Below are 27,975 nucleotides of genomic sequence, written 5' to 3' on the forward strand. Positions count from 1 at the left end.
AATGCTCTTAATTATGTGCATTACTTTTACTTAAAATTTAAAGAACGTATTTAACAATTTATTTAAAATTAAAAATATATAAGTCAAATTTAACGTTATAAATAATTATATTTTTTTATGGCTAATAGCTTGATCATAATTAATTATCGTATTGATGATTAAAATTAATTTTGTAAATTATTTTTTACAGACATTATATCACGATTCGATCTTTATATTCATCACGTAGCAATATTAATATTTGACCGATGTTACGTAATTAATATTATTTATTAATTACGTAACATGTTTAGATTTCGATGTAATAATTCTATTCTTTTTTTATCAGAAGTAACCATGATTCCGACCTACGACACCGACACCTTAGGCTACTGGGTCGCCGATAATGAAGAGGCTCTCGCGGCGAATCACATAGACTTATCGCCGTCCGCGTCCCGGTGCACTATCAATCTCCAAGATCACGAGACTAGTTGCAGCGCCTACAGGCTCGAGTTCTAGGGATTGGCAGCCTGCTCAGCCGTAATAGTCGAGTTCTGAGCGGTGTCCGGAGCGCGCCATCACTTCGTCTTTTCGAACCTATTTCTACAAGAGGAACCCAAAAGAAGCAAAAATATAATAAGAAGAGAACAAGAAACAGCAGTCGAACGCTCAGATCGACCTACCGTCCCGTCAGGTGTTTCCTGACCTCCTCTTCTAGAAGATCCGAAGATAAAACAACACTTCGAGATTCCCTCGCGGTCGTAGCTCCGCGGCCTAGCAGGATCACAAAGATCCTGTTAAATAATATAAAGACAGTCCCGAGGAAGCGAGACCGACTTTCGATTGCGCTTAGGTCTCAAATTGGGATTCTTAATCTAAGTTAGAAACGTTTTCCTTATTCCTTCGCGAGGAGACGATGCGGGCGGCGAGAATAAATAGAGAAAAAGAGGTAGAAGGAGGGAAAGATCGCGAGGGTTTCTTTTCTCGAACGGGGATACAAGGTATAAATTAATTATTCACGTCTAAAACAGTTGGTTATTAATAGGAAAAATTTCTTGTTCGATTAAGGCTTACGCTGCGCTGATGACAGCCACGTGTCCATTGAACGTTTATATTTTCACACTCTGCACTGTTCGCAGTCCTGATATGTGCAATATCTTATCACTGCTCAAATCGCAAACGTTTTTTGCGAATATTTCGCGCTGAAGCCAAATGAAAAGAAAAATCGATTACAGCGTTGTACGATCGAACCAAGAACGATTTACAAGCACGGTGATTCTGTAACAATCTGCGTTATAAAAGAATTATATTTAAGTTACTCACTACAACAAATGTAAAATTACACTGCGTAATTACACAGCAAAATTACGCATTGTTAAAAAAAAAATTCAGTAAATTATACATCTATAGCGAGTGACTTTGATATAAATTTTTTACAGCGCGCACGCCAGTTACTGAAAAATTACAAATTGATCGTAGAACATTCTAAGTTTCGACTGAACGCGCGTTGAATACTACGCGAGATCTTGCCCGCATCCTCTCCTCGATCAGCAGATCAAAGTAAAACTTTTAATATCTTTGACACAGCTACCGCTTAAAGAGCACCGCGTAGTATTTAGTACATAAAAGAAAAAAAAAGAGAGAAAAAAAAATAAGAGACGCTACAGTCACATGCGTGAAAAGTGTACATCGTGAATGATAACGAAACGGCGTGTTCAAAAGGACTCGTTCTTTTAACGCGCGCAGATCTGAGGTACGAGGAGAACGATTTACGTTTTACCTGCGAAATATTATCCTTCGTTGTAACGCGACTAACGGTCCCCTTTCTCGTCGTAAGTGTCTATTCGTGCATAGGTAAAAACGGAGCTAAATTCCATCAAGAAGTACTAGGGTAGGAATTATCTGTGTGTCGTGTTTCTATACCGTAGAGAATAGAGATGCGCGCGGAGGAGTCACGATTGCGAGCTTGACAGATTCCGTCGGCCGCGTCGTCCGCGCGGACAACGCGGCCCGAGCTAGGCGAGGAGTCCGACGAGGATAAACGTCGAGAGAGAGATCCGGAGCGAGTCTTATTGCCGCGAGGAGGGTGCAGGGCGATGGTCACATGTCCCAAAAAACGTCCATCCTACGGGCGAACAGTCCGTTTTCGATCGTTTTAACTTACCTTCAAACCGTAGAGGCGTTTGCTTTCCGAACAGCCGCAACGAAAAGCAGCACTTTGGCGACCGATATGCTAATCGTCGAACAAATATTCGCGGACGGAGCTTAGCAGCGCGATCTCGAGACTAGCGAGAACGCAAGCGGCGGAAGGGTGTCGATTGAGATCGATAAAACTTTTTGTACTTAACTTTTTCTTAGCTAAGCATTTTAAACCAAAGCGTGACGAGTCGACGAAACGAATGGTTCACAACGACGGGCAACGATTACGGGGAGGGCGAGAGTGTGAGACATTGTACTTATTTAAAACTTTATACGGGACACGATTATTTTTTAGTAAACCGATGATAGGCCTTCCATTCATTATTATGTCACGGTGAGAACGTGGTTACCGTGAATGACTTCCTGAATCGCAGGAGTCGGCGAGTTTTCGCGAGAAAACTGATGGCCGAGCGCCGTTCAAGCAGTATAGAGATCTGAATGTACATGTGCGATAAACATATTGTATAAAGAGCGTAAGAGGTAAGAATATCAGATGAGAGCGTAGTATTGCGGAGAAGTCAAAAGGGCAAGAGGAATCCCTTGCCCTTTTGGTTTCATCCTCGCAATACTACGCTCCCTTCTGATATTTTTACTTTCATGGTAAAGGGCTTTCGAAAAACTTTCGGAAGTCTTTTACGGTTCTTGAGACACTTGTGCTGCTTGGGCGACGTTCCACTATCTTTTCTATGAAATCGAATGAGAGTTCGGATCGTTCCAAATGTCTTGACTCTTAACGTTCTTGTAATTGTAATTTAAAGAGACCCGTCTAGGACCCCGCGTGCGTGCTCCTAGATCGCCGCTGTCGCGAACCGATAGCGTCAAGTCGGCACTTGAATTAATTGGATTCGATTCGAAATCAAAACCTATCGGCTCGGCAGCTGCGATCTAAGGACTCGCCGGACGCGTACGTAGAACTGATTCATCGTTATCCAGAAACGTAAGAAAACATTTAAGCCGACAGGTATCAATGTACGAGAAGTAATGGAGAGACAAGTGCGATTAAGCGCGATATCGAACTGTAACTTATAGAGGATATCTTTGCTTACCGTTCTCGCGAAATCCACGGAACGAAGGTGTGCAAAACGAATTATCACGGAGATTTAGATCTTGTCGACGCGCGTTCTCCAATTTTGTCACGAAACTGGAGAAAAGAAAAAAAAATTGAGACGCTTAAGAGACCGAAACGTCTGTCAAGTGGATTTCGCCGAATGACTGTCGAAGAAAGCTCTCCTCTATACGAGACACATTCGTGCCTACACGAAAACGATGGTGCTCGACTCGACCGATCGTCCGGACAGATATTGAAAAACGGCGATATCGCGGAAGTGGAGAGGAGACGACGATGAAAAGCGATTTGTCTTGTCGCTGCGAACGAGACGCGATAGGGTGGTCTTCGGGCCCGGTTTCTATAGATTAGCGCGTAAGTTTTTTACCGCCTGTAAGTTACACACGACTTTCCGTTCCGATAAGCCGAGATTTATTTTGCCACACATGCGTACAAGTTAACTTATCGCCCGCACGTGCTCATCCGTCATTCGCCGGGTTACTTAATGTTCGCAATCATTTTTATTTGTTAATTTCTAATTGCATTTACCGAAGAGGCACGTTTGTCTAAAAAATTGTCAGCTGTCTAGAAAGCGAGAGAGACTGATGGCGTTTCGCTTTCGGTGGAGTTGTGCGCGACCAAGATTTCGCCGATGAGCGAAAGAGCACGAACGAGCGAAAGAATTTTATAACGGAAAAATAAGTGTAAGTGAAAGAAGGAAAAAAATGACGTGATATCGAGAAGAAAAAGAAAAAGATAAAGAAACGATCGATACTGTTATAAATACGATTATTACCGTACCGATTACTTTTAACTATTATGCTTGTTATCATTGCGATTAATATTAATTATTGCGCTACTATTATTGCGATTACTATTAATATTATTAATATTACGATTGCGTTTACGAGAGCGGGTCATTATCATCATCATCATCGTTCTCTTTCTATTATATACACGAATAGAGTTTTTATATTTATCGATACCTTCATACGTATGATAGCGAGCTCATGTGCACGAGAAAAGTATTTAGATGTGAGAACGAATACGGAGGCAAAAGAAAGAGCACAGAAAGAAAAGAGAGGGAGAGAGATGATGACGATGTATGTGTACCTATGTATTTACGTATTATTTATTGACAAGTAATATAATGACCAGTTATCTAGGTAGGATGTTAAAATTATGAAATTCAATTTAACGAAAACAAAATAAATTAATAATGTATTAAATGAGAAGCTATTGTCGATCGATGATGATGCGCGCAGGATAGATTAATTAAACGATGAATTTATCGGAGTAATTTAAATAAAAAGTATAAAAATAACAAAAAAAAGAACAATTAAATGATTAGGAACGAGCTTTCACTGAAACAGATTAGCAGGAAAATATGAGGGAAGAACAAAATATATATTATATATATAGATATCTATATAATATATGAACAAAGTACGTAAGAAAGAAAGTGTAAGAGAGCGAGAGAAAGAGCGAGAGAGCGTGAGAAATAGAGAGAAAGAGCGTGAGAGAAAAAAAAGCAGGAAAAAAAGAAATTGAAAAATGTGAGCCTCAACACCTGTACGAACTCCCAAAATCGCGATGCTCGGCGAGTGCGAGAACGGCGATAGCGGTAATTTCATTGTAGAACAATCGATAATGATATTCTAATCAGAAGGGGAAAAAAGGTCGATTAATAAAATCAATGGTGATTGATAAGAGTAACGCGAGACGCGTTTTTGGTACGAAGCAAACGATCTCTCCTCCGAAAGACGTTCGGAGCTCGAGGATGCTCGGGATGCTGGATCGTCTCTAATGTTCTCCAACATTTCCGCATTATCTCTTGTACTACAATTACACGATTCGCGGTGTTCGCACCCGTTGCAGCGCATTAACGCGTCGCGTTCTTTTCGAATAACGAATTAAAAGAAAAAAAAAAGAAAAAAAAAAGAAAATAATGAAGAAAAAACAAGAGAAAAAAAATTTACTGTGGAGTGTTCATGGTGCTATGATTATTATTATTATTATTATAATAGAAATAACGATGTTACGCTATATGATAAAAATGATAATATAATAAATATACACTATACCTTAGAATTTTTCGCCTGTGTGCCTCACGCGTCTTGATTTTCTCCTCGTCGATCGACCGTAGGATCAAAATTCGCCTGTTCGAAATGTGTTTGCACAAGGATCAAGACCAGGATCCCACTGAAAGCCGAATGTTGCAGGCACGCGAAGATGACGACACATCTTTTCGTGATTGTAGCTTTCGTTAATTAAATCAGCCGGGAATCACATCACATCGGTTTTGTATCCCGCTTCTGCATGTTCACGTGTTTTATTTTACATACCGTGTAAGTTTGTAATGACAAAGAGAAAGAAGAAAATAAATAGCCCCCGTGCGCCTTGCAAAACTTTTCAGATGCATTTTCGTTAATTATAATCATTTCTTTTTATTTTTTGGTCATATTGCTAAAAAATATGTAAAAAAATAACATAAATCATTCTCATTATTAAAGACTTGGTGGAGATATAAGACCATGCTATTAGATAAAATAAATATAATTGATAATTTAAATTAAACCTACACTTGGTTCTTATCGATATGTAGATCTCATCATATTTCATTTTGATATGCGTATCGATATTTGGCCTACGATATATTTCGTTTGTAATATGGTACTGACATTGATGGTTACAGTAATCTCATATTTGTAGATACTTTTATTGTAAATAATTAAATCTCGATATATTCGCTGAATATTGAATTGCACGATTATTGCATGTGTAAACCTTCCATGTCTTTACATGCCATGTTTTAAGTATTTATTTCTACATAATTATCTGCTGCACTCTATCAAATATCACGTTGGATATTTAATTATTTGCTATTTTTACATATATTTATTTAATACATTAAACATCGCGTTTGCAAGATTCTCATCAAACGCAAAGATATGTATCGTTTAGTGCACGATTATTCCGCGTTTTCAGAATTTACCGAAAAGAGGACAAGTTCATCTTGCGTATCCATGACGGTTTAAAGCGAGTTGATGAAGACTCGTTAATAAACTGATCATACGGCACGTTGTGATTATTAGTTTGGTATACGAGCAAACCGCGTCTTCGCACAAAGCAACGACCATCGATTTCGAAACTCTTTGACGATACTGAGACTGTGTAACACAAAACAACGAACTCACGATGTATTTCTCAAAATCTCGTGTTGTCCGGCATCTTGACGAAATATGCGACTTTATCCTCGGCCACTCGGTAATTGTGAATCCATCTCGAACCCTTTCTCAAACTCCCGTCGATGCCGTCTTTCCAGACTCCAGCCGGCAGGTAAACTTCCCTTTGCCGACTGCCAGAATAGAGCACCGGTGCTACGATGAGCTCTTCACCCACGGAAAACTCGTCGACCACCACGTGGCACGCCGGATCGGCCGGGTCCAACATCCAGAGTGGTCTGATGATGGGCAGACCGGTGTCTAGAGTCTCATTCGCGTACTTTTTTAACATCGGCGTGACTGTCTTCTGCCGTAACGTGGTCAGCCGTTTAGCAATCTCCAAGACCGACTCGTCCGAGTACTTGCTCGGCAAATGGGTGAAACGAATGACTGGCAGAAAGGTTGACAGCTGCAGCCAACGAATGTAGAGCTCCTTGTCTGGCAGGTCCACTTCGTAGTCGTTATCTGGATTGTTGTCCGACATCGGAAGCGCGACGTCACCGCCCACAGCTCCCGGCATGATAAACGGGTAGCCGATCATGCCGTAACTGAGAACAGTGGGAATTACGGTCTTGATAGCCTTCCAAGATGACGGGAAGGGAGGTAAAGACACAAAAACAGGCGCCCGTGGTCGGGAAATAGCACTGGAAACACCGATTACAGGTATGGTGCCTAGTATCGAGCGAGTAAAAATAGTCTTGTAATGATCGGGATTGGTCAACGGCTGTTCGCACTTGTAGTAGTGTGGCATGTCCTGTGCAGTGCCTAAATCCAGATAGAACGAGTCTACGTGGTATTTCATAATCAGACTCTCGAGTTTTGTTTGCAGCCAGGGTAAGGTTTTGTTGTTCGTGATGTCGAGCACGCCCGCGCTGTTACTTTGTTTGTACCTGAAATTAAATAAAATTTTTTTTTTAATAGTAAGAAAATATTAAAATAATTAAAAAAAAATTAAAATAATTAAAAAAAAAATTTTTTGTATTTTAATTTTGTTAATAAATATCTTAATTAAAAACCTTGTCAACGCCGGGATTCTGGGATCGCTTCCCCTCTCGGAAATCAATAATCTGTTAGCGACAGCGTCTTTAAAGTTGATTGATTCCGTAGAAATAAAAGGCTGGATGCTGAAAACTATTCTAAAACCTCTGCGATGAATAATGTTGATGGTTTCCTCCATAGAAGGAAATCGTTCTTCGTCTAGAACGAAATCACCCGGACTGGGCTGCCACTCTTCGCTCAGCAGAACGTGCCCTTGGCGAAGAAATCCTAGCGCGATGACATCTTCGGTATAATTGTAAATGGCTGCCTCGTTAATAGGCGAGATTTGCCAGACCGGTTCGGACAGCAAAGAGTGAACGGCGTGCAGCTCGTCAGGCTTCAAACCATCCCACAGAGACTTTTCTGCCATCGAAGAATGTAGACTTTTTATGTTGTCGGTTGCGCAAATAGTGTAGTTGAGCTGAGGTAGCGGAGTCAAATGATTAATGTAAGCGAAAGCATCATGTTTTGCTTGAAGGCAGAAGTCGTTGGTGCGATTAGCGTTGATAGAAACGTAAAGCGGCGTCTCGGGATCCACTAAAATTGTCGCGCCCTTAGAATTGAGAAAGTACCTCTTCAGCACGTTGCCGAAAGGATGCTTTCTTACGTCGCCCGTAATGAAGGGGCTCAGATCTAGGCGGCCGCGTTCCAGGGGATATACCATATTTTGTATTTGGCCGGCGCCATACCAGTGGCCTCGTTTCGAGGACCAGTCGAAGCAATCTTTAGGATTGTAGTAAGGACTGAGGCTCTGCCAAGTGACGTGGTAACAGTGCATGCCTTCGCGCTTCGTATGCGCGAGATAAAGTCGTGTCTGTTGCAACCACTCGAGGCAGACCGAGTCTTGCCGCTGATGATGTGGAAGGCAAGGGTACACCCCCGTGTTTGGCGGAATACCCTCGCCAAGTTTAGCGGCGACGATCTCCGCGCCGGTGCTGCTGTAGACTCTCATCACTCTTTCATTTTTATTGAATCTAAAAAAAAAAGAAAGAATAAAATTGATGAATGTTAATAAATAGCTATTAGAGAGAAATATCTTTCGTAGTCCTCGTAGAAATTAATATAACGGAAATATTTATCAAACTTGATTACGCGTACTGGGACGAAAGAAAAATTGTGGCGAAAAATATTGGATAATCGGCACTAAGATCTCCCTCCCACGATTCTAAGATAATGCAGCCCCTGAAAAGCTAAGCGTGCACGTTGGGTTACCAATTGAATACGCATTTTGAGACTGGCACGAGATCAGCACGATAAACGAGCCTTAATGTATTCCATTAGGCGCTTCCTGGCAGAGGCAAATGACCGAAAGTTATTTCACGACAAGTAATACCGCCCGACTATCAAAATACTCTTTGAATAATACGCCAATACATACGCAAATTGATTTTAATCTGTGATGCTTCATCGATCGTAATAAATACTTACCTAAATTTTTCAAAATAAGCTCGTTGTAAGACGTGCTGAGTGTAATAAATGTGCGCGAATCCCACGAGAAAGACGATGCAGAGAAACAGAATACCAACAAATGCTTTAAGCCTGTAGATAAAAATTGATTAAAAAATATTAGATACTTTTAAATAATAATTATACATAAGCGGTCAACGTAATATTATTGTAAAATTTTAATATGATTATTATTTAATTGTAGAGAGTCTGATTTCAGACAATCTTACCTATAATCGGCATTCTGACGTCTTGCACTGCTACGTAACGCTTGCGGTAACGATAACTGTAATTTTTCCTTCAAGAGACTGCTAATGCTGTTCACGCTGGTTATCGTGGAGTTCACGCTTTGCACACCCGAAAGTTCCGTCGTGTCATTTCCCATTTTTTCGTTGACTGTAGGTGAAACGATTCTGCCTTTCCTTCGCGGCGGAGCTTGCAGCGGCACTCTGGAAAATTTTGAGATTACCACCGATGTACGAAATCAGGGATCTAATTTATATCGTAATGCAAGATAAAACTGTTTATAATTTTGTTACGTAACATGATAAACATTGAGGAGGCAAGAATACGTATCGGGACCAGCGTCCGAGTCATTGTACCTTTGCAGCGACACGGCACTACCGATATCATATCTGGGAATCATCCCGCCGTCGAATAGTGATACTTCAATTGATAAATTAATATATCCAATAAACCAAATGTCCTAATTGATTTTATTATCTACTATTTCTTTTTAATTTAAAACTACGTCATCTTTCGAGGTAAAACCACAATCACAAGCATAAATATTTTAAAAACTCAATGTGCACTTATACATTTAATATAAAAATAAAATCAGAAAAATGGAAAATTTTATTCAATTAAATATGACTAAAAAAAGAGATGAAGCCGTAATTGACCGAGCAACGGCTGTATGCGACTGTCGTTGAAACTGGCGATTATACAGTAGCCAAACTTTTATAGCGCGATAACCCTGAAGCGATACGATGGAAGGTCGGGCCCGACTATGCTTACGATGACCGTGAATACGGTCAGATAGGTACGGTTGCTTCATCTGCCCGGTCGGAACGCGGCCGCAAGTGAGAACGATAAACAGTACCTCGTGTATGCGTCTAGTGGGGTGTTACAATGCAAATTACGCATTTAAAGCGCATATCGTCGAGAGAAAATTGCAGGCGAGGTATCCGTCTCCTGCAAGTAAGCTACGTAAGGCTGCTCCTCCGGTCTCAAGCTCGCCGGCATCGGGCATTTATAGATTTATTAAGCGGCTGAAACGGGTTATCACAGGTGCGAACCAGATCGGTATTGGAATGGCAAACGTGGCAGCATGTAATATGTTGTACCACGCTATTATCATTCGTCGAGTCGTGATTCGACGTGTACAAGCCATTGAATCGCTTGAATTGCATTTCATACAGATCGCATTTGCGACGATCAATTCAATTAGCCATTCGGGACGATAAAAGCTTTAATTGCTATTAAGTAAATTGGAGCTCCAACAAATTGCTGGGTGTCATACGGTATTATCTTGAATTTCTGTGCAAATTTATGACTCAGCTGGGATACGCAGAATCATTGGCGTTTTTCTTTTCCTCCCCGCCTCCGCTTCTTAATTTTAAGCGATCACTCACTTGGCCAGTTCCTCGTCATTCGCTTCCTCTTCAGTTTCGGATCCCAGAGGACTTCCATTCGGTGTCGAGCCGCTGTTACTGAAAGTCACGCTGCTGCTTGTCTCGCTCTCTTCTCTAAACTTCGGAGCAGTACCCTGAAACATCACAATTTGGAATTAGGTTTTAAATAAATGCGCTTAACCCACCTGTGCAATGAAACAAATCAAATCGTCGATTAATCGTTAAGGCTGTAAATTTTTGTCAATCAAATAGTACGGCTTATCTGCGGCTTATCGATCATTGATCAAGAGCAATATCGAACCCCTACACGTTCGAATTCATGTTCATATTATTTTTTTATTGATATTTAATTCGTAAAGAAATACCCTAAAGTATCGAATAGCAATAATTTATTATCTACATTATATTAATGATAATTAATATTCCAGATGTATTAAAATTTTCTGTTTTTAAACCATTAAATTGCGACATGACATTGATCGATAAAAAATCAAGTACATCGACCGTATTCAAGAATGCACTTCTTATCAGCGACGTTTATTGCACGTCATATATCAGTGGAAAATTCAGCTGCTTATTAGCTGTTATGAAATGGAATATTTCGAGCACAATCGTTGTTCTTTCTGTAGTAGTAAAATGTCACTCGGGCTCATTTCTCAGTCTTCGCTCTAAAAATATTAGCGTTATGCTAATTATGCCATACGCGATGTTCCTTGAATACAAGTATTCATACTTTACCCAATCCGAATGAGATTTACCGATTACGTTCTAACAGTCGATGCGACGCCGTCACGTGCGTTTACCAATCCTCAGTCTCACATCAACGAAAACCTTATTTCTTATTTTAATCGCTTCTCTCGAATGATATATAGCTTGTACCTCTCAGTGCCAGCCAAGACATTCTCCTCAAACTGTGTTTGTGATCCTTGACATCTATCTTCTGCCAGTCATACCGGTTCATACCACTCATCATTATTCCTCTGACACTTTCGCACGTCTTCCAGAGATTTTTGCACAATGTCTACCGCGATGTAAAATATTTACGATATAAAGTCAACATAAAATTTATAAAAAAAACGATCACTAGCCGTTAAAAAAATCTTTAACCGAGAATAATCTAAGAATTCAGATTGAATTAAATTATTTCTTTAGAGAAATTTATTCTTGCAAAGTCTTGTTGACGGAGCTACCTTTTACAAATGCAAAAATCGACATATATGACGTTACTCTCGTTATTAGAGAGACTAACATTGATTCAGTAAGTGCGAAATTCTCAGAATGTTGTTGTTTGACTTACGGAATTATCTTCAGTTTCGGGCGAGCGTATTGCTCTCTATTCGACAATTATAAATAATATTTCTACCATTGGTACATTCTTCGCCGTGCTCTTATAATAATTGCACAAGTTCATAAACTTCGAGGCGTCCGCTAGATTTTAATGATCGATTTTTTAGGCCTTTTGCACGTACATAAAAATTGTCGTATACACATTAATTTAACAGTAATTATATTGCTTTATCATTAAATTTAGATTTGTTAGTAAAAATTCAACTTACGTTTTGTCGATCTATTCGAAGATCGTCCATCTCGTTCAGTTTGCTGGGCATGGATATGCTGGTTTTCCTTATATTCCCGGTGCGGAGTCTCGCCACTTCCGGCACCGCTTTCACCGTGCTCGTCTCGTTGACAGCTTTTCGATTATTCTCCTGGTTGGCTGCGGCAACAACAACATTGGCATTATCATTCGGTCCGTTCGAGAAGCCTAAAACCCAGCTGGGGGGGAAACAATTAATTGGATAAAAATCATACATACTTGCGGCGATTAAATTTTGCGGAAACAACGTTAGGCAATTGACAATAATATAAACAAATTTGCATAATTCCGAGTCATTATCGCTGTATAAATATTCGCGCGGTGTTACCGCTAAAAACGAATGCACCTACGCAAGTGGGCATATTCCTATATGCTGACTTATCGCAAAGCAAACTTTCGTAAGAAAACATGATAATTGAAGCGGCGGCACCGATCGGAGATCGAGCAGGTTGCTAGAGTGAAAAAAAAGGAAAAAGAAATTTAGTACTTTTGTTAAGACAAAAAAAAAACAAGTACAAAAGGACCTAACCTCAAACCACTTGCGTAATGTTAAAAAATCAAAATTATACCATTTCGAACGTGCTTGATACGTGAATAAATATGCGTGACGATTCGCAGGAGAAAGAAGACGAGACTGCTGGAGAATTCGTTCCGGAAATTATAACTCTCTTCTCGAAACGTTCCGCAAGGCATCGTTCCGGAAGAAAGGATTCTGTTTATCAGGCGGTTCCTAATGGCGATTGAATCAATCGAACGTCGATCGATTTCGTGCAATTCAGCAGCAGCGACACGCCACACGACTTTGAAGAAACTTCTTCAGCTGACGCGGAGTCGAAACAAAACTGTGGATTAAGTTAGGTTAGATAAACTCCTCGATATCAATCTTTCTCCGTGAATAAATCGCAGTGAAAGAAGCTAATGAATATCTATTATTGAATAATTACAGTGTGCACTCGCTTGCAGTGTAAACTCCATGAAATCCGTATGCACCGAGAGACGCGAGTCTCAGGAAGTTATTGAGGAAGAACTAGATATCGAGTACACCTTGGCTGTAACAGAACCGGAAGTGGTGGCTTACAGGGGTCAAATCAAGTGTCGAATAGTCGAGGAAGGAAGGAAGGAAGGAAGAAAGGAAGGAGTCGGCCATTTGAGGTCCGCCGGACTCGCTGGATGCAGCTAAATCCCGAGCAGGTCGCCGAATTCTACAGCGACCGCCTCGACGAACTCGATTTTCCTCATCTGGTGGACGTACATGACATCCGGAAGGTAAGACGACGGAGAACTTCCAGCGGAAGACTATCAATCCGGTTTTAATCGAAGAAAATTGGTAATCAAGCATCACGTATACTTCGAAAACTACTTTCGTCCCGATATTTTTTAGTCGAATTTAAACGAATTTCTTTCCCATTAGTGCTGCGAACGGAGAGTGGCCCGATCCTGTATCGCGGCTGGCACGCTGGCTGATCCTGAACAACCCTAATAAGCCTAAACTACCGGAAGATCTCGCTTTAATTCCGACATAATTTTCTCTGAATCATCTCACCCGCCGATCTGTTCTGCGCTCTAGTATGTAAGTCTTACCCACTAGATCTATTTCCTTCGTAGTTTCTTGACGACGACATGATGGCATCCTTTTCAGCCTCTTCTCCGTCGCGGTTTGCGGGCTGTACCTCGAAATATAAAAGAGAAAGAAAATTTTGCAAAACTCCGCCGTACGGTAAGGCTTTACTTTATCTATCTCGTTCTCACGAGAACTTCTTAACGTTCGCAGACGTATTTTAAAACGTGTGCGCCGTCCGGGCACTTACGTTAATGTGACAATTACCTGGATTCCACCAAACTCTGAACGATGTCGACTATCGTTGGCTTCTCGCCAATTATCTGCGAGCAGTCCGGTTCGTCGTTCGCATCTCTCTTGCTCGTGCCGGTTTCCGCGCCGCGGTCTCTTCCCCGTGGAGCACTCTCCTGCCGCTTTTCCGCGTTCACTCCGCTCGCGCGATTCTGCCTCGCGTTCGGTCGCCGTTCGCGCTGGTGCCCGGGCCTCGAATTATCGTTCGCGTCCTGATTTTTTGTCAACACACGCGGCGCACCGTCGACATCCCGTTCGCTCTCACATTGCACTTCATTTCGCTTCGGCTTCGCCCCGTCGATCTCGAAACGCACCCGCACCGCCGCCGCGCTGTCCACATCATCGAAACCGTCGCGGTTAATTTCCTGCGGAGCCTTGATTAATCCATTGCCAACCTCGCCCGCCTCATCGCCGTGCGCTGTCTCGCCGGTTCTCTGCCTGTTATCTTGTAATCTTTGTTTGGATGGATTCGGCGACGGGGAATCGCGAGTCTTAATGCCGGGCGACCTTCGAAACGCAACGAATGACGTTGAGAAATTAATATACGCGACGACGGTATATACTTGAAAAGTATATGGACTTAAAAAAACGGGGAAACTAAATAGAGAGCTTATTCGAATTAGTTTAGCCTCACGCTGTAAAATCTCATTGATATGAAACGAATGATAAGAATTTATATTTAAGTACACTTTTTAATTGCGATATTATTTTTAGCGTATCGATGGGAAGCTGAGGATACCTTCGCGACGGAGACCAAGGATCCAACCAGACGGGATCGATCAACGTTGATTCCTGAGGTTTGGCGGAGTTGACATGATCGGAGGAGCCGGTACCAGGCTTGTACCAGGGTGAAGGTATTTTGAGGGATCTGCCTAAGGTCGACCACTCTTGGCTGGCACCCTCGTCCTGATTAGAAGGTAAGACGGACAGGGAGACGCCCCGTCGTTCGGCTAGTCCGATCGGATCAACACTGGCCACCTTCACGTCCCAAGGATCGACGATGGATAGCAGCACTTTCTGCGTCGTAGAACAGAGACGAGATGATGATCTGAACAACGTGGGAGGGGCGGTGCGCGAGAACGGCGAGATCGCTGGAGCCGTCTGTGTGAGTGGACTCGTTAAGTCTCGTTAAACTTATCCGCGGTGGACGCGCTCTCCTTCTCTCTCTCTCCTTCTCTTTCTATCTGCGTCCGATTCCGATCGGGACGAAGCTGATTCTCAATTATAAAAGCGCACTCGTGGGAAAGATCACCACGTGAGAGAAGGGAGAGAAAGTCGGACTCTTATGGACTATTCGAATTATTAACATTGGGTAAGAACGTTATCAGATAAAAAGATTTCTTGGATTGACGAATTTACAAATTTACATAAATATTCCCGGGTGAGTTCTCCGTTGGTGGTGAATCAATGGTTTCCAATCGGTTCGCTCGATCGAGCTGATAAATAGCGTGCAATGCCATTTCTAACGTTTGTGGCTCTTTGAATAATGACGCGTGCTCATCCTGACGCGATAATACCGTAATAGCACATCGGCCTCTTGCTATTGAACGTGAAATTCTTGTCGGGGCATAAGTTTAACTTCTCAAACAAGTTTAACGCCTTTTATCATCGGCATTTATTGATTTGCCGAACGCTGGACAGATAATTCACGCGGAATAATTTGACAGTTCGATTTGTATCTGCTGCCTGTATTATATAATGTCGCGCGAATAATGACTGATTGTTTATGTGATTGTTATGTCACGACTAATAAAAAGAACTGGTTAAGGCATGAAATATTATCCATCGAAGCGTTACAGAACAAGAAAGAACTTTGCAGTCGATCTACTTTAATGCAAATCCGTCTGAATTTCAATTGCCGCAATTCTTCCAGTCTTGTGTGTTAAACTATTGTTTTTCTTTAACAATACGTTTGAGATAACAGTTAAAATTAACATTATTTTAACGCGGGTTGAAAAGAATTGTACAGTTCATTAATTTATTTTTCTTGATTATCAGTTTTTAATCATACGCGCGTTTTTCCTCTTTACTTTAGCATGCCAGAATTACGATAATACTGCGTCGATGATCTCACAATCAGTGTAATACTGGAATTGTGTCTGAAGAATCGCGAGATTTCTTAAGAATTTAGGTCAGCATGTGATCAGATAATACTGCAAGATTGTACACCACAGTAAACGATAAAATAATCTTTAAGCATATTAATGAATCATTTATTAGATCACTTTTATTTTATATCCTGGTTCGTGGCAAGAAAATGATAATTTAAGTTTAGATTTTTACAGCAAACGCAAAGACGAAAATTTTATTTAAGTGAAACGATAAGAAAATAATTAACTGTATAATTCTTGCTGCTATAAATTGTCTTTTCTCGTAACGGGATAAGAGTTAAATAGACAAACGAAGTCAATTATAACGAAGCGAAATTAATTATAGAGGTGAAATAATAATTCTGTCGAAACTAAGATTTTCAATTATAATTAGATACGTATATATAATTAAGGTTTATTTAATTAAATGGTTTATGATATATTTAAACTCCTTAATCTGCAATAATTAGATTGGTAGCATTATATTAGCTAAAGCATATCAATACAATTTAATATTGTGACCATCAATTTTCTTCAACAATTATCTTGACAGACGTCACTGATAAATGCTTTTAATAAGAAAAGGTTTTAATTTTTTGCAACGTTTTTAAACATCCTGTTAAGATAATAGCTTTTGCAACCATTACAATTGTATTTTTAATTTTATAAATACGAATTTAATTTAACTCTTTTCTTATTTATCGCGAAGAAGTTGCAAAAATAATTATAATGACGTTTACGTCATGCATGATTTATCATGACGGTTTTTTTTAATGCATCAAAATGCCACTAATTATTGCAAAAGAAAATTAAATATAAATTTTTATCTTACCTTTTCACCGCCTGTTTTCTTTTTCTTTTTTCTAACACGGTCCATTTTTTTCCAGTAACCACGGTTCTCTCAGCGACTGAACGTCAAGGCGGCGGATGGGAATTGAATCTGCGATCACCGATAAACGATTTATCTGCAAGGTGGAGTTCCACCTTCTGGGGCAGGTGATCTTGAACTGATCTGACGTCCCGCACATCGGCGGCCACTTAGCGATATCTTCTCAGACCACCTCGCATGTATCGGTATCGCGTATACGAGGTCGCGTGCACACGCGACAGCGTGCATACACCAGTTACAAAGGTACATTATGTAGAGTGTGTACATCTACTTTGTACACTAGTACTCGAACACGGCGATCTCTTGCGTAGTCGCGAGCACATGACTCCGCTCCGCGTTTTGTTTGTGCTTACACATTTTACGACCGAGAACTTTAATCCGAGATAGTAACCCCAGTGCGATTATAATGAGGAACTTCGTGCGTTATCCTTCGCCGCCAGGCAGCACGACCGCATTCCGCTGGAATATTTCGTATTCCCACCTGGTAGTCGCGAAGCCGATGCGTTGCGTGTGAGCCTATTGCTAATTTGCTCGCGAATTAAAACTGTTTGATTTTACGTCTGTAAATGCGAATTAAATCGGAAAAAGATGACACGGCGGTCTCCATTGAGAAATGATCTGTTTCGTGATAAGAATTTCTGAAACTTCGCTTCGACGGTCGGCCTGTTTCGCAGGACGAACTGTGGCAACGGGAGAGCTATCACATTGTACCATCTCGATATTGTTCGCACGTGCATGTGAGTGCACTTTACATTATCTGATATGCCACAGATTATTCTGTGTTGTATAATAATTGCACTTATCGCCTCATTTTATCTGCGATAATTGCAATAGTAATAGATAGGATGTCTTGTGAAAAGACACAAACAGGAGTTTTATTTCTTCTGTTTTTATTATATGCTTCGCAATGAGATGGCTCATAAAGAAATTGAATAATACCTTTCGCTAATACGAAATACTAGTTTTTACAGCAAACGTCTCGCGAACTGATGTTACACGGTAAATTGGAGCATTTGTTATTACGTACTATGATTATACAGAATATTTTAATTAACGCCTAAAGAGTTTAACCGTAATGATATGGTCTTGTAATAACAATAATTAAATTATACTACCTAATTCGTCATTCTGCGTTTGACAGACTCGTTAGCGTGCTAATTAACGGGACAACGAACAATCGAAATAATCGATTTTCTAGTGAGAGACTTTGCAAAACGACAATCACAAAATCAACGCAAAGAGAACTTTTTTTTTTATCGAACAGCTTCTTGAAACGAAAGACAATCTTCGACGTAGCTTCCGTTTAACTCGCGACGCCAAAACTGCCGCGCGGTAGCGGCCGAATTGTAATAAAAATACTGCAAGATAAGAATAATTTTACAAAACTGTACAAAACACCATCAGTCCGATTATTCTCAGATCTTTCGCATCAGAAGTCTCAAATTTAATCTTGGACGTATCTCTGCGATTACCTCGCACGATATTCTCGAAAAATACTCGCTACCAATTAACTCTACCAATTAACACGCTTTATAAATATTATTGCCATTCTCCAAGCACGTGGCTGCCTCGATGTCACAGATGTTTCTCTTCCAAAAATCAATCGACTGCCTCGCCTTGATTAGCGAAACCACGAAGGGTCCTGGCGCGTTATTATCTCAAAAGAATCGTTCTGTCGCCGGTGATAAAATCACCGACGAGACCTTCGGGTTTCTCTTCGTGTTTCAGTAACGTCGCTCGAACAAATGGATCAAATTGCGCGGAAGTGCACTCGACCGAGCCGCATCGCGAATTCTCTCTCGGTTGTAGATTCTAAGCGTAAACGTTACGCGATCACCCGAAGGTTCACTCGGTGTACTTATCACCAGTAATAATAATTTCGGACGCACGTATCGCTAAATACAATTCACAGATCATTTTGCATAATTATCTCGCGAAACCTTTCTCTCACTCTCACTTTCTCGCTTTCATTCTATCGACAAAACAATAGAAACCATTATTGTAACTGTCTTATTCACCCGAGCGAATGTCTATGTGCACGCGCGAATATATCACATCGTATATCGATCGTCTTTTATATATGCACTCTGATATTCGCGCGTTCAACCATAATTACACTATATTATACTTTATATTTCTATTATCATTAACAGTATCATAACTATGCTCTCTCATGAGCATATATATATATATTTTTTTTTTTTTCTTTCTTTCTCTCAGCATTCAGATTTTATATTGCCACATGCATTTCTCATTCGTCACATGCGCTCGATGCTCTATGAATAAAGTTTAAAAACGTTAACGATAATAATAGATCTATCTCTCTATTAATTATCTACTGAAATTGTTTGCAGTTAAGTAAGCGACATGTTCAGAACGAGGGGCTGGCTCTAAGTTGCACCGCGAAGAGGCAGAGATTCACACGCAAAAACGCAAAATAATGAAAGAGACGAAAAAGTGAAGAAAAAACGAACCCCGGATCGTAAGTGTTATGCGCAGGAGAGAACTCGCACCAAGTATTCACTTTTCACCGTGGACATTTACGTCGAACGTGTATCACGCACATCTTCGCAAAATTCCGCGACGCTCAGAGTACTGTTAACATTATTGTTACATGTTTCTTACTTGCTCCGCTATTATCAATACTCCTTTTAACATTATTAATGAGTATTAATCTTCCTTCGTACAAGATAATGCGAAAAAAAAATGTCACTACGCGTATCTTATTACATTATTGTTCTGAGTTTCCACGCCTCTTCTTTTTCTTTTATTTTTTTATTTTACTAAACCCCGTTCGCGTAATCTGAAGAGATGAGCATTAACGCTGCATTTGTTATCGTATCTCTGTAAATTCATTAAAGGGGAGTAACCAGAGATGAATTTTCTCAATCTAGAAAACGTCGGTTTGAAAAGATCTCTTGACTCTCGTCCCAATCCACCGGTCTTCACTCTACGTGCCCGCAATTTCACGTAATGGTCAGATCACCACTTCGTTCTTAGCTCTACACGATACTGTTATTAATCCTGTGATCTTATCAAAATGCACGTATACACACTTGCACACATGTACAACTGAGTTTCTTCTCAAAAAGTATATATTTGTAATTATGTTAATATGTACAGTTTGTCCTACCTTCTATTTTACTGCTAATACTCTATACATGCTAATGAATTAGTAAAATGTGTAGAGGACTGATCGATATATTACATACCGATTGCGGGACACGTGGTAATACAATTGTAGCCACGCGTGCGTTAGGAATCCGTTTGTTACACAGGATAGTTTAAAAAAAAAAAAAAAAAGAAAAAAACTACGAGACTAAGACTTACTTATAATGCAGCTGTCGATGAACGTGATATGTATCTACTTTTTTTTTTCTTTCAGAAACTGCCGGACTTCTCACCGTCTGTTATCGCAAAAAGCATGAAGTGAAACCTACCATAGTGCTGTCGAGATTGCTGAGATCCTTTACAAACGTGCGAAAGCGGCGCCTCTCGTTTTAAAGTATCCTGTGCAACGAATTGACAAGCCATTATTGATTTACAAAATATTGCACGTGAGAAAGTGCACAAGGGTGTCGTTTTGATCGATACGCAGATCCAACGAGGGAGTTTTGGATGTATTAGGCGAGTAAGAAGGAACGTTTTACGTAAGACGATCGATTCTCTCGCCGGAAAACGAGTTGCGTGCTGCATCCATAATAATTCTTAGGCCTGAATGAAGAATAAGTGGTTTCTAGGCGGACACGGCTATATCCTTGCACAATAATTGTATCTGTACACTAGTTTTCTTTTATGTCATCGCGTGCACGATTTTGTTCGTCTTTCGTATGGAAAAACCGCACGTATTTATCGACATAATAAACGTCACAGTTTTACGTAGAAACTAAATTTATCTTCTTGCACGTTGACTCGAGTTACTTCTAGATTCCCTCATCAGGTCATGGACGAGCGTGGTGTACAATACAAATTTAGGTTTAAAATTTATGCATCACATTTGGGTTACGATCAGATTACGTGCGAGCGTCGCAAAAAAATTTTTTTTTCTAATAGAAGCATTTGTCTCTTGTTTTAGGATCTGCTTGTATTATCTCGTACGCGACTGACTCCTCTGAGGGAAACGTTCTCTCAGTGCACAGCATTGATAACGTTTTTGGAGAAGTCAAGAAACAAAAAGTTTGATATGCTATAGAGACGCTACGCTAATTCTGCACCGCTTCTAAAGACTGCCCTAATCCTAGTGAGAAAAAATTTCAACTACGAAGAGACGAGGTACAAAGATATCCCATGAAAGAACCGTCAGCGTTATACACCGGATACCTCTTAGCGTCGTGCGTTACGTCATTCTCCTGGATCGTCCCATTTCGCTTCCTCGGCTATTCGATCGAAGCAATCCGAGAGGAACGTGTACTGCAAACATAATATGAGGGTGACGGATTGGGCCCTACACGAATCTTACGACGGCTACGAGTCAGGTTCGCAGAAAAAATCAATTTTGAGTACTACTTACGTAAGGAGTGAAGACCTTGAGCCAACGAGGTGGACGGTTGTCCTGGCGTGTATACTGGAAGCAGAACGCCATCCCGTCCTCGTCGACTTCCCACCGAGTGATAGTGCTCCATTGAAATTCGACCACCTGTGACTCCAAGGTACCGTCCTCCTTCGCGGCGTGCAATTTGAAGGCTGCCATCCCCACTGCCGGAACTACGTGGCCTTCCTTCCGCGAATCACATGCGCAATGCGGAAATACGATGTCACCGTACCCGCTGAGCTCTCTCGCCAATTTCAGATACTAAACAAGAACAAAAAATCCCGTGTAAATGCAATGGTATCGAAAATCGAAAATATACGTAAGTTCCCATTTATCTAGTACGAACCTCGTGCTTTCTCGACGCATCTTGTAAAGCTTTTAATTGATATAATCGTTCACCAGCAGTGATGTGACCACGGTTTACTTCGTCGATCGTCTGCCAAAATATCCAAGTCAGCGCCTGTTCACTCAGAGGTCTATTTACATTGAAAAGCCACCTTCTGATTGCTAAACACGTCGCACTGGCGGTCGAATAATTCTGAATGTACAAAGTGTGCGGATGCTCGTGAGGCTGCAATTTTCTCTCTGCAATAATCATGGTAAGTTACAGATAAGTAAATTTATTTGAAATTTATAAAAAAATAGCAAACAACTGTGGCGGCACGTACCGAAATTGTACTCTACGATCTCGAACAGATAAAAGTACTTCGCAGTTTCTGCGTCCAGGCCGACTCGAGTACAAACCGCATCGTAGACGTCTTTTACTGACGCCGCTTTGGGAACGGTGACGGTGACGACCTCACGATCGGGCAACAAAACCTTAAGATCGACCGCTGGACCCTGATCACCGTCCTCTTCCAATCGATCCGTCAAGAACTCCTGCATGGCATCACTTTCCGCTATCACGCGCACCGCACAAACCTTCTCCAAATACTGCTCTAAACCACGTCTTCTTGCATCAAGCTGCTGCTCGCTCAACCTGTAACGTAAAAAAATATATTCTTATACAAAGTATTTTATTTTTTACAAAGAGAAAAATATAAAGTATGTAAATTGCATTATCTTTAAATGTACAAAATTTAATTATGGGATACTAAATAAATTTATTTTACAGTTGATTTATAAGCTCGTGAGAAATTAAATGAAAGAAAATTACTGGAACGGCCATTTTCCCGGAAGCTTCGGAAAATTGAAGCCTATGAATTCCTTTTTCAACGCCATGTGCAGCGCTGCGAACTCCCGGTATCGGCGTGAGCACAAGTGTCTGCCAGCCATATGAACATTGAAAACTACGAAACGCTCGTGCTTTCTCTCACGAACGTGATAATCCGGCACGCTGATGGGTAGAGATCGTTTCTCGCTGTAGTCCACCGATGCATAGCTAAACAAAAATATGGTACGTATAATATTCGCACATGTGCGCACAGGCGCGTGAGCTTTAATTAATCAATCTAGATAGATTGTGAGATTACTAGTCATTAGAATCATCAAGGTTACCGTCGTTTCAAATGTCTTATCAGCGAGATAATCGTAATGATACCGGAAACATTGTTAAAAAATACATCAAGCTGCCGCAAGTTGAAAAACTTCTCATCGCGACAGCGCAATGTTCAAGCAAGAAACAATAGTTTTTACCTCACGTCTTCGCAGGGTTCCAGCCTTTCCGCTTCCTGCGGCGTCACGGAAATAACTGTGAGAGTGAGAACGTCGCCGCCGGACTTAATCAGATCCACCACCTGTTTGTGAGTGGCGCCTTCGACGTTGACGTTGTTCCTGCAAAAAAAAAAAAAATCTGTGAGTACCTGGGGTACTTGAGATTTTATATATCTCGCTATCGGACTTGTACCGACCTAAACTGCGATTGCGACGCACTGGCGGAATTCCACCGCCTACGATTCTCGATCCACTCGCATTGCAACGCGGTCATGTAACACGTCAACATGTTTCACGCCAAGCGCCACGTTCTTATCGGCACAATAGTGATAGCGCGAGTTAATCGTGAGCTGTAACTCGCACAATCGGTAGACTCACGGACGAACGAGACGATCTGCGGGGCGATTTTTGTCGCGGGCGCACATCCGGTCCTCGACGACCGCTAGGAAAAGCACGGCAAGCCGGCGGGGCCTTCAACGAGGTCGCGATCCGATCAGCCTCGTTCTCGACGGTACACGTTGTCGGTGGCTCTCGACGCGCGAGTCGAAAGGGAATAGGATACCGGTAATCGGCCTTTTCTGCCACAAGTTTCGAATTCCAACCGGTGAAAGGACCGGCAAGTGATTGGTCCACGCGCGGAGGCACGGCTCTCCTCCGGAGGTCGACGAATGTTGCTGTATCACCGCGAATTTCTACACAGAGCGATTTCCACGTTTCTGTTCGCGCGGGCGGCCGCGTCGGCCACTTTATTACATCCGTTATCAGCGTGTACCGGGTGGGATACGTTGTCAAGACACTATCTATCTTCTGGACCTCCGGCTCCCGTCGATCAGCCCGGCGTTATCTCGCTTGATTGTCCGATCTAATAACATTTTGAAAACGCGCAACAGATTTCGACGCAATTTATTTACGCAATACCATTTTAATTGCTGCCGTGTTAAATATCATCCGGGAAAAAAAAAACTTCCTTCAATTTTAATCGCGGCGCGAATGTCATTGGATTAAAGTGCTGAAGTCGAAATTACGTTTATTAAATCGGCACACGTACTTCTGCTCGATGAAGCCGAAATCAAGCGTTCGACAGGGGCCCAAGGAAAGTTTAGTATTATTTATCAGTTGACGAAATTAGATCGGTCAATACTGCTCGTATGCTAATCTCCCGACATATAATGCGTTTCGGTGGGCGAGTACGTGGGTTCCTGCGAGAGCAGGTTCGCGATACTTGTAAGCACGCGAGAGGCCGCCGTCTGGCGATACTCGTAGCTTTTTTTCGCGATCCCGCAAATAGACCGCGGATGCTGTTGCTGAAACTTGTTCGATAATTGCGGACCGGCTTGAGATAACAAAGCAAGACGCGTAATGATTCACGCCCGAGTTAATGGAGCCCTGTAATGGGGCTCAATGATTGACGTAATTCCGAATGACTGTTCGCTTTATCGGGATGCACGCGGCCTGTCGCGGCTCCCTTTTATGTAACATTCGCTTATCGTCGCTTGTTAAAACGAGAGTCATCGTCGAATTTGCGAGTCCGACGATCTCGACCGACGCCGCGACGTGCCCTATTGTTTAATTTATAACTTTCGATTAGGACAGCCGCCTCTCATTTCGCCGGGCGGCGTCGTTTTCTCGTTCGAGAGGCGCGTTTCGTTGCGGAAAAACAACGCGAAGTGCAAAATAATTTTCGCAGAAACCGTACACAAAGAGTAAGCCTTTTAGGGACATTACCGCGAGATGTAACGTAAGAAAAGAAGACGTATAGAACATAACTTGCGCGATTATCGCTAAAGCTTTTACGCAAGCGACGTTGAAAAATATAGTCGCTGAAATATGCAACAGTAAAAGGAACATTTTTCAATTCAAGTTTCGAAATATGTTCTTCTAAATTTTTCTTGTTCTTTTTTAGGGCTTCTACTGAGCGACGTCAAGCCGATCGAACGCAGCTGGTAGAAACCGCAAGATCGGACGAGTGAAAGCAAGAGTTTCGATCAGACATTTTACGACACGCAATGAGTAATGCGAAGAGAGTCCTGGAGGGAGGACACAAAGAAGAGAGAGCATCTCGGCGAGACGCTCGTTAATTCGTCGCCAAAGAAAAGGCCTACGTTGGACTTCGTGGGACGACACGCCGTGCGAAACGACGTTGCTGAAAACTGACGGGGTACTGGATCGTCCTTGAACCGCGTGGAGTTTATGGGAACCTTGGACCTGCGAGGAATTGTAAACAGGCTCCCGTTCGGCCGCCCATATCTGACGCGTGAAAGCGTCGTGATAATCAAACGAGAAACGAGCTGTTTATCACCGCGACTACGTAGGCGAGTAACGCTCGATCGCCGCACGTCAGTAGAGCCACGTTGCTACTTTACTCTCCCGATTTAGGCTGATCTCGTGGTTACCGAGCCAAAAATGTTGCGCGCACTGTTAATTAATTTGACATCGCGATTTGTATCACGTATAGAATAACCGAGATAATGATGTAGTTTGAAATCGATACGGCGTGCCGTCGGCATTTGTCGTCGCTCGTGGTGATCGAATTCGGTGTGAATGAGCTATTGCGGGAAACCCGTATGTACGATATTAAATAAAACTCGATGCAAATAAGCCCGGCCGGAGCAGTAATGTTTTAAGCAAATTGGGTTTTAATTAAACGATTACCGGGGCAGCTAACGATCGGCCATGCAAATCCGACGGCGCTAACGACCCCTCTGGAAATAGTGGACGAAGCTAGCAGGCTTAGATACTCTGTTAGTCGGCAATTAGCTCGCAGTGATAAAGATGCTCGTTCGTTCCGCGTTTATCATAATTAAGTCTCAATTCGCCCGGCGTTAAAGTTAGCCAAGAGAAACCAACTCTGCGCAACTCTATTTATTATTTGTCGGATTATACCGAGATAAATGAACCCCGGCGGGGCAAAACTCGAAGCGCGTTCTCCCACGGGAAAGATTGGCTTACCGGCTAACCGGTTAACGAACAGCAGAGATATTGAAACGATCGGTGTACTACGGGAACCGGTCCGATGCTCGTAGGCACGACGAATTTTGCAACCGCTGCGTTCGTTAAACTCCGCAAACGAAACGTCAAGCCGATAAAACGAGTACTCGTCACGCGCCGTCTACATGTTTGTTTCTATCGCCCTCGCATCAGAATTTGCAAAGCTCACAGGCACGTTCTCTCCGAAGTCACTTAGTGTGGTCAGTCCTCACCGACCGATTGTTCCGTACAAAAGTTGAACAAAACTATGTAATCTGTATCTCTACGACGCCCCTGTGTTTTCCAATAAGCCATGCGATAGCGGAAAAACTTCGACCGATGTCTGTAATGCGATAGAAACTCGAACAAATTTTGTGTTAGTTGTTACCTTAGTCTTGCTTCTCGAAAAAAAGATAGCGAAGGTAATTTACACGGTTTCTCAACTTATGAGAGATTGTTAGTAACGATTCGCTATGGGATTCCCGAATACATCGCAAGATTATCTGAATTCATTTCCGTGTGCGGTTCCTAAAACTGTAATCTTTGAGAAATCACGTGCGATAAGCAAGACTAGATGCCAAGCGAGGCTATGTAGGTGAGCGATTCTCAATGAATATGCATACAACTAGCGATCGTGTACGAAGTCAAATAAATGAACCTGACTTTCAGAATTTATCGCGTAAGCGAAACGCAAGATTTTAATTGTTAAGTAGAAAAACAAAGGTTTAGATATATTCTTCGTAACACAAGTTTCATAAAAAATCTAACAACTTATAATTATTTTTTTTTTATCAATTGTATCGAGACACTAAAATTTTATTGATTTTCGTCTTCTCTGATAACAACTTTTTTTTTTTTTTATCGTAAAAAATACCAAAACTTGTGTTTCGAATAGTATTGTTCTGTCAAGAGAAAAATGTACCGTGTTCTTTATATGCGAACTTTCTCATTACAACTGAACGTGACTAGCACAAATGTAATGTACAGATCAAAGCGAATACAAATATCACAAGTGTCAAAAGTAGCAATTGGACTGTGATTTTTTACAGTCTATAATAGACATGCTTTGGCTTGATTTTGGAGTATCGAGCTGCATTGATCTGTACATTATTATTTTCCGCGTCATTCACTTTGTGAATCCGTCATCTAAAATCTCCAATATTCGCAATATTCTTCAGTATACGTTTATAAATGTATCTAGCGTCGCGCCTACGACTTCGAAACGTATCTTGCGTCCGACTTTTCGAGCTCTAGTTCGCCGCGGTCCAGGTCGAGTGCCATTCGCGATTTGGCACAGAACGTTCTCACGATCGGGGGTCACGTTGAAGACGTGTCTAGGTGATCGTCGGGGTCGAGGCGTACCTGAGACGGCACCGAGAGCGCGGCGGTTAAGAACGTGGGGCGGTAGGAAATCTTTTACTCACACTTCCAGAATGCGGTCGCCTTTGCGAACGCCGGCCTTCTCGGCGGCGCCCCGCGGCAGCACAGCGCTGACGTGCTGCAGCGGTGCGTACAGCTCGCCGTTGATGCTCCGCAATTGTCCACCCTCGCTGACCTGGCCGCGTACATTGAACCCGAAGCCCGTCTCCGTTTTGTAGATCGTGACGCAGCGCGGCCCCTGACCGACCGGATCCTTGTCCGGGCCCGCCGCCGCCGGATGCTGTAGCACGCGCGCGTTGTTGTTCACCATTGTCACGGCGGCGGCTACGTTCCTCGCACTGCTGTCCTGGTTCACGGCTGGCAAGCGGTGAACCTCTGACTCGCAATCCGCCATGTTGTACTCTGGCCGCCCATTCACGGCGGCTGCTACCATACACTACCACCGCGCTCGTTGTCA

General features: G+C 42.0%; 3 protein-coding genes and 2 long non-coding RNA genes across 12 annotated transcripts in view; 3 read left to right on the plus strand and 2 right to left on the minus strand.

Annotated features, from left to right (window-relative positions):
• The window catches only part of LOC139106397 (microtubule-associated protein futsch), a 45,324-nt gene extending 39,690 nt beyond the window's left edge, over positions 1-5,634 (plus strand). Inside the window, exon 8 of the mRNA XM_070663144.1 lies at positions 329-5,634. Coding sequence (XP_070519245.1) covers positions 329-498 — 170 coding nt within the window. The 3' untranslated portion in view covers positions 499-5,634. The remainder of the gene's footprint in view (positions 1-328) is intronic.
• A 20-nt stretch (positions 5,635-5,654) lies between these two features.
• Positions 5,655-14,116, minus strand: LOC139106433 (myogenesis-regulating glycosidase). 6 transcript variants are annotated; one of them, XM_070663245.1, is made up of 8 exons: positions 13,985-14,116; positions 13,745-13,823; positions 12,122-12,279; positions 10,566-10,699; positions 9,162-9,380; positions 8,914-9,024; positions 7,464-8,459; positions 5,655-7,337 (listed from the first exon to the last, which is right to left on the minus strand). In XM_070663245.1, exons 2-8 carry the CDS (start codon positions 13,779-13,781, stop codon positions 6,431-6,433), a joined length of 2,562 nt encoding a protein of 853 aa, XP_070519346.1. In that variant the 5' UTR covers positions 13,782-13,823; positions 13,985-14,116; the 3' UTR covers positions 5,655-6,430. The 6 variants fall into 6 exon arrangements, with proteins under 6 accessions (XP_070519346.1, XP_070519330.1, XP_070519338.1 ...); XM_070663229.1 differs by having other exon boundaries at positions 12,122-12,338; positions 13,741-13,823; XM_070663237.1 differs by having other exon boundaries at positions 13,745-13,829.
• A 611-nt stretch (positions 14,117-14,727) lies between these two features.
• LOC139106791 (uncharacterized) lies at positions 14,728-20,494 on the plus strand. Of its 2 annotated transcripts, none has more exons than XR_011546422.1 (4): positions 14,728-15,320; positions 16,986-17,230; positions 19,342-19,469; positions 20,373-20,494. It is a non-coding gene; the product is annotated as an uncharacterized lncRNA (long non-coding RNA). The 2 variants fall into 2 exon arrangements; XR_011546420.1 differs by having other exon boundaries at positions 14,728-15,113.
• On the minus strand, positions 17,861-27,973 carry Snx27 (sorting nexin 27). 2 transcript variants are annotated; one of them, XM_070663389.1, is made up of 7 exons: positions 27,563-27,973; positions 23,154-23,291; positions 22,675-22,899; positions 22,187-22,497; positions 21,865-22,103; positions 21,498-21,779; positions 17,861-21,397 (listed from the first exon to the last, which is right to left on the minus strand). In XM_070663389.1, exons 1-7 carry the CDS (start codon positions 27,949-27,951, stop codon positions 21,329-21,331), a joined length of 1,653 nt encoding a protein of 550 aa, XP_070519490.1. In that variant the 5' UTR covers positions 27,952-27,973; the 3' UTR covers positions 17,861-21,328. The 2 variants fall into 2 exon arrangements, with proteins under 2 accessions (XP_070519490.1, XP_070519499.1); XM_070663398.1 differs by lacking the exon at positions 27,563-27,973 and adding an exon at positions 23,369-23,940.
• LOC139106794 (uncharacterized) lies at positions 21,730-23,296 on the plus strand. Its single transcript, XR_011546423.1, has 4 exons — positions 21,730-21,837; positions 21,924-22,117; positions 22,215-22,914; positions 23,169-23,296. It is a non-coding gene; the product is annotated as an uncharacterized lncRNA (long non-coding RNA).
• Positions 27,974-27,975: the final 2 nt, after the last annotated feature.

The sequence above is a fragment of the Cardiocondyla obscurior genome, linkage group LG01, assembly GCF_019399895.1.
Source record: "Cardiocondyla obscurior isolate alpha-2009 linkage group LG01, Cobs3.1, whole genome shotgun sequence".
In the NCBI taxonomy this organism is placed as follows: Eukaryota; Metazoa; Arthropoda; class Insecta; order Hymenoptera; family Formicidae; genus Cardiocondyla; species Cardiocondyla obscurior.

What these genes read in the sequence shown, in the direction of transcription:
- Snx27 (XM_070663389.1), bottom strand. Translation starts at nt 27,951, where the DNA reads ATGGTAGCAGCCGCCGTGAATGGGCGGCCAGAGTACAACATGGCGGAT. An exon ending in GGCGACCGCATTCTGGAAGT is followed by an intron (nt 23,292 to 27,562) that starts GTGAGTAAAAGA and finishes TTTTTTTTGCAG; the next exon opens with GAACAACGTCAACGTCGAAG. An exon ending in GAACCCTGCGAAGACGTGAG is followed by an intron (nt 22,900 to 23,153) that starts GTAAAAACTATT and finishes ATTTTTGTTTAG; the next exon opens with CTATGCATCGGTGGACTACA.
- LOC139106433 (XM_070663212.1), bottom strand. Translation starts at nt 12,852, where the DNA reads ATGCCTTGCGGAACGTTTCGAGAAGAGAGTTATAATTTCCGGAACGAA. An exon ending in TATCAAGCACGTTCGAAATG is followed by an intron (nt 12,280 to 12,728) that starts GTATAATTTTGA and finishes TTGTTGCCGCAG; the next exon opens with CCAACCAGGAGAATAATCGA. An exon ending in AATGACGAGGAACTGGCCAA is followed by an intron (nt 9,381 to 10,565) that starts GTGAGTGATCGC and finishes AAAATTTTCCAG; the next exon opens with AGTGCCGCTGCAAGCTCCGC.